This window comes from Malus sylvestris, chromosome 11, assembly GCF_916048215.2.
Source record: "Malus sylvestris chromosome 11, drMalSylv7.2, whole genome shotgun sequence".
Lineage (NCBI taxonomy): Eukaryota > Viridiplantae > Streptophyta > Magnoliopsida > Rosales > Rosaceae > Malus > Malus sylvestris.
Window position 1 is genome coordinate 28357984 of NC_062270.1, and position 11366 is coordinate 28369349.

Genomic DNA, 11366 nt, shown 5'->3' on the forward strand with positions numbered 1-11366 from the left:
AGGTTGCAAGGGGCCAAGAACGCAGAGCCACCACCATTTCATCAAAACCGTCGCCGAGAAAGCTTTTATTTTAATTTTGCAGATGTATTTTTTCTCAGTCTCTTGTGCATTTTGCCTTGTAATGATACTGAAGTTCCAATCTATGAGATTTCATGTCACTATTTTCAGTCAATTCCTTTTATCTATTTCACCTCCCACCTTTTACTTTCACTGTGTTTTATAACAAAATTTCAAGAAGCACGAACTTGAGATTGGCTAAATCAGTGGTCTCTCAAATATACGTACACACATTACATGTTTCAGTCATTTTTCACTTTTGATCTTAAATTTCCTATCATATCCTTTCAAAGATTCATCTCTTTCTCTGAGCTGAGTTTCAAAAATGGCAGCATAAAGAATGTCATACAATGATAGTCAGAAGTATGTTTAACATTATGAAGGACTATCTTACTATAACTATGTTTGATTTTTATCAAAAGTTTCATGAGCTTCTATCACAAACGGTGATCACATGAAATACAAACTTAAAGAACTCATAACTTGGGAATAAACCCCGTCACATGCTACATTGACCAATAGAAACCGGAAATGAAAGAAGAGCATACAACAGTGTTCAATTCCTATATTTGTTCCAATAGCAGTTTGGTGTATGCATTACAACAAGTCAACTGTGATTACTTAAAAGAAGAGAATTAAGATTGAAGCAGTTGTTGTTCCATCCTTCTTCAAAGGAAACTTGAACTCAATCTCTAAATTCAGGAAACTTGTTAGACTGTTGGCAACCATGGAAATGATTTCCTTGATTTTGAGAGGTGTTTATGGCTACGTATTGCAAACATTTCCGCTTCTTGTCTGGAATGTCCATCTTGAAGCCCTTTCAAGTTAGCATATTCTTCCAAGAGCCTGATCATGGTTGTAACAATTTGCACCAGCAAGAGCACGATTTGACCAAACTGAGATAGAAATCAGCATGTACGCTTGATTTCTATGTCAACTTTGTAATCCTGAGTTTTGGACAGTTGAAGATCTGAATTTTTACCTTTTTTCTTAAGCTTATTTCGAAAGCTTCTTTTCCTGCTAAATGCTGTCTCCTATAATAGGAAAGCAAACTAATAATTACCAAGATGCACAAAAAGACTCCATCATCAATCAGAGCAGTAACAACATAGCAATATGCAATTCATTGTCTAAAACTAAGGATTAGGTGGAAGTAATTAAACAACATGCACAAACCTAAACGATCCCACATAACCCAGAATTCACCTAAAAATTTGCTGATGGACCCTAAATTCTAATCGAAATTGTCAAAACGAAACCAAGAAATTTTTTATCTCGATCATAAATATATGGGGGGAAACAAGATTGAAATAGATATGATCCCAATGTAGAGGGTGATGAATTACCTGATTTAGGGATTGCGAATGTGGGCCGTGAAGAATGGGGAGATCGGAAGGGAGGGCAGAGACTGATCCTTGCAAAAGGATGATGCTATTTGTATCTGCAATCGGGTAAAAAAATAAATAAATAAATAAATAAAATAAAACACTTTGCGCGACGTAGCTACATGTGCGTCGCGCAAAGTTATTTTGCGCGACTCATGTGTAGCTACGTCGCGCAAAGTGTTTTATTTTATTTTCCTTTTTTTTCCTTTTACTTTTCTTTCGGGGTTCTTGCATTGCATTTTTTCTTTTGTGGTATCCACTTGTGTAAATGTTTTAAATTGACGATCGCATTAGTTCATTATATTCATATAGCGATAAATAGTGTAGCTGTAAAAAATCATCAAAATTGGAGTTAAAATAACCGTTAAATAGTGAATTTTCGTTTACAACCGTCGAAACGTTTTGTCCCGTAACTTTACCTTTGAACGTTTTTTTTTCGAGATTTTTTGCGTATGCGATCTCGAAGCATATACAAACAAGTTTGACGGTTGGATCGTTGAAACTAGTCTTGTAGAATGCGTATCCCATTAAAACGATATATTTCCTAACACTTAGATTTTATTTATACTTGCATCAACTATAACATAAGATTTTATGGTATCCACTTGTGTAAATGTTATAAATTGACGATCGAATTAGTTCATTGTATTCATATAGGGTTAAAGAGTGTAGATATAAAAAATCATCAAAATCGGAGTTAAAATAACCGTTAAATAGTGAATTTTCGTTTACAACCGTCGAAACGTTTTGTCCCGTAACTTTACCTTTGAACGTTTTGTTTTCGAGATTTTTTGCGTATGCGATCTCGAAGCATATACAAACAAGTTTGACGGTTGGATCGTTGAAACTAGTCTCGTAGAATGCGTATCCCATTAAAACGATATATTTCCTAACACTTAGATTTTATTTATACTTGCATCAACTATAACATAAGATTTTATGGTATCCACTTGTGTAAATGTTATAAATTGACGATCGAATTAGTTCATTGTATTCATATAGGGTTAAAGAGTGTAGCTGTAAAAAATCATCAAAATCGGAGTTAAAATAACCGTTAAATAGTGAATTTTCGTTTACAACCGTCGAAACATTTTGTCCCGTAACTTTACCTTTGAACGTTTTTTTTTCGAGATTTTTTGCGTATGCAATCTCGAAGCATATACAAACAAGTTTGACGGTTGGATCGTTCTATTATGTTTCGTACAATGCGTATCGCATCAAGTTTATTGGTATATATATATATATTTATTAAGTAAATTTAAATGTATTAATTTTTTACGTATAACAGTTAAGAAATCGAATAATATGGAAGTAGCTACCAATTTATTAGTCATGTTTTTGTTATAAAAAAAATATTATTGTGGGTTTTATATAATTGTGAAATTAAGGATTTTATATTATTGTATGTTGTACAAAAAATTTTAAATAAAATTTACCTTGCGCGACGTCTAATTGTACACCTACGTCGCGCTAGTTGTCATAAATTTGGCGGTACAAGTGAAAAAAATTAGCGCTGTTTTTTGAGTTTTCCAACTTTGGCCAAAATATTCCCAGACCCTGATCCACTGTCTTCCCTCTCACTCGGTCTCTCTTCCCTCTCGCCCATCTATGTAACTGCAGAGAACCACACCCGCTCGGTTTGAAGACTCGGCCTTCCATTTGTTGTTGCGTAGTGTGGCGATTTGCTTCTGTTGTTGTTTCTGTGAGAAATTCTTAGCAATTTCGTGGCATCCGTGACATCACCGCGTGGAGAAAAATGGCAAGTCAACGAATAAGTCTTCCTCCAAGTCTGCATCTCTACCGCTCTCTCCCGTAGCCTTCCTCCTCTTCGCTCATCACACTCGAACGCCAAAGCTTGAACCCCAAAGCGCCCCAATCTCGAACCCCACTGTCGGTTGTCTCTCTCCCTCTCGTTCTAAACTACGGGCAGCCACCACCCCCTTCGTCGTGCTCGTCTCTCTCCTTCAAAGTAAGTGTAATTACAAATTATGTAATTGTGAAATTAAGGATTTTGATTGTGAATTGAGATGAATTTTAGAATTTAGGGTTTTAATTTGGGATAAATTACTAGGGCATGGGATGGATTTCAGGGTTTTAAAATTTGTTAATGGGAATTAGGGTTTTAATTTTGAAATGGGGATTGAATCAGGGTTTTTATTTGGGATAAATTATTAGAATATGGGCTGAATTTCAGGGTTTAAGAATTTCATTGTTGTTATTTCTTGTTTGCAGTTTGAAGCAATTTCATTATAGATTTTCACTTTCTAGATTTTTCATGAAACCCTAACTTCCCCTGGTTTTTTAAAGTGGTCAAGGATCCGGCAGTGTAGCACATGTATCAGAAGTGTGATAATTACCCAAATTGAGTGAACGCCTGCATAACAGCCGCAGTTTCCCTCACAAGTTGAGTAACAGGGATAGGTTCCTGTTAGTGTTGAGGTACACTGCAAACGACCAAATTTTAACACTGGTGCTTTCATATGAATGAAGCATATTTGTTATGTTATTCGTGACAGTAATTATCTTAAAATGGGTGATCTCTTTCCAGGTTAATTCAATCTTGATTGGTGAACTCTGACTCATTCAGCGACCACAACCCTGTACTAGTTATCTAAATCAAACATCAGTTAGTATTTAAGAGATGTCTGTTAGGCCACAATAAGAAACAAACTCAATCTTCTGTTGGATTTCATGGTTTCAAGATTACTGAATCTGTAAGTATTCTTGTGTTGTTAGCTTTGCTTTGCCTCCATGTTTATGAATCTCTGAGCTACTTTGTTATTGAGCTTTGGTTCAGTTAAGTTGCCCCCTTTGACATTTTAACCTTTTTTTTATTATTGATTCATATACGATTGCTTGTGTTTCATCGTTCAAAGTGTTTATAGTCGAACATTGAATAGGATCTGAACTTGTGGTTGACTCAGTTCGTGTAAATCATAGTGTTTGTGCCTTCTTTGTGAAGGAGTCAGGACCTCTGATCAGTTGGTAGTGACACACCACCATGAGAATAAGGCCTCATTGGATTTACTGATGAGGAATTACAGATGTTGTTGGTATCGTTATTGATCATTGAATTTATGTGTTCATTGTATTGGACCTCTTGAATCCAACTTCTTTGATTGTGCGTTTAATCATTTCATATCAGATATTGTTGCTTACTAAGCTTTGTAGCTCAGCCTTTTCATATCAGGTTAATTCAATCTTGATTGCTAAACTAACAATCTGTCATGTATTAAGTATAACAATCTGACCATAATCTGTTGGAACTGCACTTGATGAAATTACAGTTAGCCATCTTAGTAAAAGGTTCCTCTTTTAAATAGCACTTGTAATTACCATACCAAAATCTTACAGTGTAATCTCGATATAAAAAACAGAGGTAATGCAATTTGCCTCATTATAAGACCTGTTCCTTTGATTTTTTTTTCTACTTCCGTCATAATGTATTTTAAATTCCACGTAAATTTTGTTTTTTTTATGGTAGTCAATAGTTACCAATTGATATTCCTAATTGTTTCAACAGTGATTTTGGAGAAATTTATGCACAGAAACTTGCTAACTTTGTTTAAAAGCGACTGAAATCAGAACGGGCTGCTTCTGTAAACTTCAGCAATATCTAATGTTCAATTTTAATTTTGTTGGTTTCCATATGAAGTAAATGATTGATGTGGGTTGATCCTTGTTTCTCATGTAGTCGATCTATATCTGTTGATCCCAAAAAACAAGTCTACATCTCTCTTTTACTAAAAAGGGTATAGATGTCGCGGTTGATCACTCGTCGTCGGAGTGTGACCGAGGCGGCTCCCTCATTATCAGTATCAACTGCTCCAAGCGTGAGTGCTCCATTGATTGGGGAGCCTACACCCCTTACTGAGGCTACTCCTACGGCATCCCAGGTGCCCGTCTCATCGACATCATCAGTGTCGATTCAGCCGCTCAGTGCACGGCGGCCTCACCGGCGCTGCCGCGAGACGGAGCCTTCTGATCACACTTCCTTAGCATCCAGAGTTGAGGATGAGGCCTCCCATCCAGGTAGTTTTTTCTAATTCTCGATCACTACGTTGTATTTTTTTTTTCCATTTAAAATTATTATTTTTATGATGATGAAAATTTGCTGGATTGTGAAAATGTGTTGCGAGTTGTGAATTACCGTAATTTTACTGTTTTAAGGTTTTGGGAAATGTTATACTATTAGGGGAGGTTGTGTCGAATTTTGTGTACAAATTTAAGCTTATGCTTTTCACCATTTAAATATTTTTGGCTAGCTAAAAAAAACACTAGGGGGCCTAGTCGAATGCTAAAGTCAGCTCATAGCGTACGTATGACCGGCTCCAAGATCAAGATTCAGTATGACCCGCGACATTGTCGAGCGGCTACCTCACAGCAGCATAGCGGCGTCGCTAGTGGCTGTGGTGTTGTTATTAAGCAAAATTGTCCTATGCAGTGGGACTCTTGGGCAGATATTCCTCAGAGGACGAAGGAACTCGTGCAAGACAAGTTGTCGGTTAGTATATTAATTTTTAGCCTTTGTCATTTCTTTAAAGTTGTTGGTTAGTATATTAATTTTTAGCCTTTATCATTTCTTTAAAGTTGTTGGTTAGTATATTAATTTTTAGCCTTTATCATTTTTTTAGTTTTATTTACAAATATTAAAAACCAAAATATATTATCTTAATATTATTAAATTTCTTACTATTATTTTATTGTTTTTCATATTTGTAGGTCGTTTTTTATCTTAAGGACATATCCCCCGAGGCCATGGCCTACTTAGAGGAGGGCTTAGCAACCCGATACAAACATTGGAAGAACTATCTTCACACGCATTTTCAGCGATACGATGATCCGGAGGTTGCTCGCCTACATGGTTGCCCATTCGAGTTGAAGGACCGGCCAGAGGATTGGGAGTGGCTCTGCAAACATTTTACGGACCCAAAATTTGTGGTATGTACGTAATATTTTAATAATTATTTATTATTGTTTTAGTTATCTTTAAAGCTTTTTTTATTAATTTATTTCAAATAGTCGTACTAACATGTATATTGTGTGTTTAACAGAAGAAATCTCTTGCTGGCAAGAAAGCTCGGGACTCAAAGACACTTCTTCACCATTCTAGTTCGAAGCCATTTTCGTATAGGCTTGAGGCATGATGTCAGGTATATTAATTTTGAAATTTTATACAATTTATTTATTATTATTGATTAATAAAATTTTCTTAATGTTTTTTTCTTCAGGAGGGTTCTAAGTTCCCAGAGATCGACACGTTCGAGGAAGTTTACGTTCGACCTGGAAATGAGATCTCTGAGCACCTTCATGTAAGTATATGTAATTGTTATTATTCTTATATGTATGAATTGTTCAAATATTGTTTATATTATGTTATTAAACATTATATGGAAACGATAGGAGTTAGGGTGAGGCCAAATTAGCCATAACCCAATCAGACAAATTTAAGTTACAATGTATCCTCAACAAGGATGTTGAGAATAAAAGTAGGGCTAGTAAGCCATTCACATTAATTGACTACCAACATTCAAACTAGACTTGGCTAAGCAGTGAGCAACATCATTGGCTTGACGTCTGTGGGTGCACCGGACTTCAGTGATTGCAGCAAGAGCACATTTTGACCCTACAATGTCTCTGTCCAACTGACGACAAGTTGATGGAAGGGTCATATAAGGCTCCTGCAATCTGAAGTGAATTTCCTTGAATTTTAGATTTTTTTATTGGTGCCTTTTGAGGGTTTTGTGCGGGTGGGGGCAAAAATTCGATGTTATAGTTGGAACTTCTAAAGTTAGGATAATGGGTTTGGTTGATGTGTTTCTTTGGTGTGATAAATCTCGGTCCTGGTATTGAATTTTGTTATATTTATGTGTTTACTGTTGTCCAAGAATTAAACATAATTACTTTACTGGATATTGAACAAGAGTTGGTATGTAGTGTAGTTGATGCTAAATGAAGTTTCAATGGTTACATTCCTTGAAGTATTGGTCCTTATAATTCAGTTGCTGCTAGAGATTGGTTGACAATTACAACTATGCTAAATCAGTTGAATAGTGGGGTTCGCTATGCAATACATGCTGAAAGTTCACGGTTATTTTTCATGTCACAAAACTCTTCTACATTTTCACTGCTATTTTGCATGTCATGAAATTCTTTTAGTGAGAAAGTCCATCTATGGCAGGTGGTTTGAAATAAAAAATGAAGCTTGAATTCTAGTGATCAATTATTTTTAACAGGCACCATGTACTCACTTGGATCATTATTGCTTGCCTTTTGTGTAAATGACTCTGTGGATTTGAATTTTTCTGCATACGATGTTCTTGAGACGTGAGATTTTGATTTCTAAGCTTTAAATTCACAAGGGTTTACAATTCAAATATCAACTATTATGAAGTGTGCATTGGCTTGCTGGAGATGTTTGTCTTCTTGAAGAAATGAATGAAAATGTTTTATTGAATTTATTTTTACAGGCTCTTATGGAGGAAAAGCGCGCTGTTGTTGTCCAAGAAGCAACATCACAGTTTCCCCCGGATACCCCGATCGAGGACGTCACGGTACCCGAGGATGCAGGTTTTCAGATCGTGACTGATGTGATGGAGCAAAACTTCGGTCGTCGTCATGGTAAGGTTGTTCGGTGCATGGGGAAAGTGCGAGTTCGTGAGACGAGTGCCTCTTCTTCCAACTTGAACACAGCAGAGGTTGATGCATTGAAGGAGCAAGTCACAACCCTACAGGGTTAGCTTGAGATCCAGGGTGAGCAGATGAGAGCACAGGGCGAGCAGATGAAAGAGCAGATGAGGGTCCAGGCCGAGCAGATGAAGGAGCAGATGAGGGCCCAGGGTGAGCAAATGAAGGAGCATATGAGAGACCTTGTACGAGCTATACAGACGTCCGGGCTCCAAATCTCGCTACCAGTACCTGATCTTCCTACACCTTCGACTTTCGAGCCACTTCAACCTCCCGATATCTAGTACCTTGATGTATAGAAGACTACTTGTAGTTTTTTCTTTTTTGTTCGAACATCTTGTATGTACATTTTCATATATTTTATAATTAAAAACTTTTATTTGCTTAATTAGTTATTGTTTAGAATTTAATTACAATATTTATTAAAAATCTAAAAATTAGTATTTTTGGTTTTGGCCAAAAATATTATTTTTTTCAATTTTTAATAAGGCTTTGCACGACGTAGGCTAGGTCGCGCAAAGATGTGGTTTTGGCCAAAAATATTTTTTTTAATTTTTTAATAAGGCTTTGCGCGACGCAGGCTACGTCGCGCAAAACATGTTTGCGCGACGTACACCTATGCGTCGCGCAAAGCCTGTTTGCGCGACGTACACCCATTCGTCGCGCAAAGCCTGTTTGCGCGACGCATGGGAATATTCGTCGCGCAAAGCCTTATAAATCAGAATTGTATGAAAGAGTACTCTTCTCACGCGTACGGAGAATTGCAGTATCATCACTTGTTCATAAGACAAAGCCAAAACTTTCCCTTTAAACCCTTGTGTGTTTTAAACTTTATACGTACGTTTGCATTAGTTCCGCATAGTACACTATGCCTCGACCATGGTGTGACTACTGCAGCTGCGTTCGTGTCATCCTCGCCATCCTCGCTATCCTCGGCATAATAGCCTTTTCCTCTTACTCCTTAATCACTATCACTGACGCATCTCTCACCAATTTGATTTCTCTGCCGGCAGAAACAACATTCTCAACTACAACCTTGCACTCAACTTTACCATTAGAAATTTCAACAAAAGGGCCGGCTTAGTCTACCGTGGCATCCAAGTCATTGGCAAATACCGAAACAAGAAGTTTTTTGTTGTGAGTTTTGGTTCGACACCGTTTTACCAAGACCACAAGAACACCACCATTGTGCCTGTAGTTCTTCAAGGGCAGCAGTGGGTTAAGTTTCGAAAACGTGACGTTTCTAGGTTTAGGAGACTGGGGCTGGTGTTTACAACATTCGTGTAGAGTTTTTGTTGACTTGTATAGTTTCCCATAATTTAGAGTTTCCTAGTTTAGGATGGGTCTCTTGTAATCTGGGTATATTCCCTGTGTAATCTCCTGTAATTATTTTTTCCTTATTTGATTAGATTAGGGTTGTATATCAATACCTCTTTATGAGAGGAATAATATAGAATTGAAAGCATTCTTTCTTCTAAGCACCAGAGCCTTGTCGAAAACCAGAAACCGAACCCTATCTGGGTTGGTCTTGCCGTGCTCTGCACACTGCTGCAGCGAGTGACTCCAAAAAGTCACTGCTGCCTTGAATTTCATCCGCCAACAACAACAATTTCATTGCTGTCCGTATTCTGTCAGCTTTTGCTGATTATTTATCATGTTTGTTGTTAAAGAAATCAACCCCATCTCATTGAAAGACCTACACAAATCTAGAATAAAGAATTCTAGAACATTCACTAAAGTTGGTTAGCTAGATTATCCAAGTTAAAGTAGTCATTTGTAGAAATGACTAGAAGGTTGTTTCTTAAGAAGGTAGTGGAATTATCTAGATATCTCTAGCATGATGTTTCCATGCTTCTCCAAGGTTCCATCCATGCCTATAAAAGGAGAAGGCATCCACACCATTTGTAATTAACCAACCAATCAAGTAGGCAACCAAGTGAGAGTGAGAAGTAAGAGAAGTCTTGTGAGGAGTGTGAGTGATCTAGAGTTTGTCTCTAGAAAGTGAGTGAGTGTCATAGCTTCTCAAGTGTGTCTTTGAGAGTTTTGAGTGTTGAAATATTTTGTGTGTGTAATACAAGTAATTTGTTTACTTGTGTTGTCTCTCCAACACTTGTGTTAGAGTTGTGTACTCTAATTTTCCCCAACAATTGGTATCAGAACGGTACGATCAGGGACCGTCTCTAGTGAAGCTTTTGAGAATCGTGAGAAGTTTAGTACTTCGCAAGATTATTCGTTAATCTTGTTCGGCTTATCGAAGTTCTGCCGACACGATGGAAGATCTTCAAGTTGTTGGAGGAATCAAGAAGTTGAACAATAAAAATTACAACACATGGGCGACATGTATGGAGTCTTACCTACAAGGCCAAGATCTTTGGGATGTCATCGGAGGTAATGAAGTTACGCAGCCAGAAGAAGACACCAGCGACATTTTGAGGAAGTGGAAGATCAAGGCAGGTAAGGCCATGTTTGCCTTAAAAACCACAGTTGAAGATGACATGTTGGAGCACATACGGAAGGCCAAGACACCAAAAGAAGCGTGGGACACCTTCGCCACACTCTTTTCAAAGAGGAACGATACAAGACTCCAGCTTCTCGAGAACGAGTTGTTATCGGTGGCCCAACGAGACATGACGATTGCTGAATATTTCCACAAGGTAAAGTTTATTTGCCGTGAAATTTCTGAGTTAGATCCTAGTGCTACCATTGTAGAATCTAGGATAAAAAGAATAATTATCCATGGATTGAGACCCGAATATCGAGGCTTCGTTACCGCTATACAAGGATGGCCGACCCAACCATCACTTGTTGAGCTTGAGAATTTGCTTGCCGATCAAGAAGCTTTCAAAAAGCAAATGGGAGGGGTCTCGTTAAGAGGTGAGGAGGAATCACTCTACACCAAAACTAAAGGCAGCTTTAAGTAGCGTGCTAGTGGTGGATAAAAAATAAATGGTGACAAGGAAAAAGGTAATCAAGGAGGAGGGAGTTCTCAACTAGGGGGAGCTTTGAAGTATCACGACAACCGTGGTCAGTCCCATAACAATAAAAGGTTTGAGGGTAAGTGTTACAATTGTGGAAAGAAGGGCCACATGGTGAAGGATTGCTGGTTCAAAAAGCTCGCAGAGAGTAACGTCGCCAACTCAGAGAAGAAAAGTGAAGATGATTGGGACGCCATAGCATATGGAGGAAGAATGGGACGCTGAAGGATCTTCTTGGTGGTGCTCAGAAAATGAAGTGCTG

General features: G+C 37.7%; 1 protein-coding gene, 1 long non-coding RNA gene and 1 pseudogene across 2 annotated transcripts; 2 read left to right on the forward strand and 1 right to left on the reverse strand.

Annotated features, from left to right (window-relative positions):
- Window positions 1–447: 447 nt before the first annotated feature.
- On the reverse strand, window positions 448–1509 carry LOC126589752 (uncharacterized). Its single transcript, XR_007611920.1, has 2 exons — window positions 1404–1509; window positions 448–1091 (listed from the first exon to the last, which is right to left on the reverse strand). It is a non-coding gene; the product is annotated as an uncharacterized LOC126589752 (long non-coding RNA).
- A 1476-nt stretch (window positions 1510–2985) lies between these two features.
- LOC126589749 (uncharacterized) lies at window positions 2986–8517 on the forward strand (annotated as a pseudogene).
- A 1882-nt stretch (window positions 8518–10399) lies between these two features.
- On the forward strand, window positions 10400–11050 carry LOC126590352 (uncharacterized). The gene has a single exon (XM_050255830.1). It carries the CDS (start codon window positions 10400–10402, stop codon window positions 11048–11050), a length of 651 nt encoding a protein of 216 aa, XP_050111787.1.
- The last annotated feature ends 316 nt before the right edge of the window (window positions 11051–11366 follow it).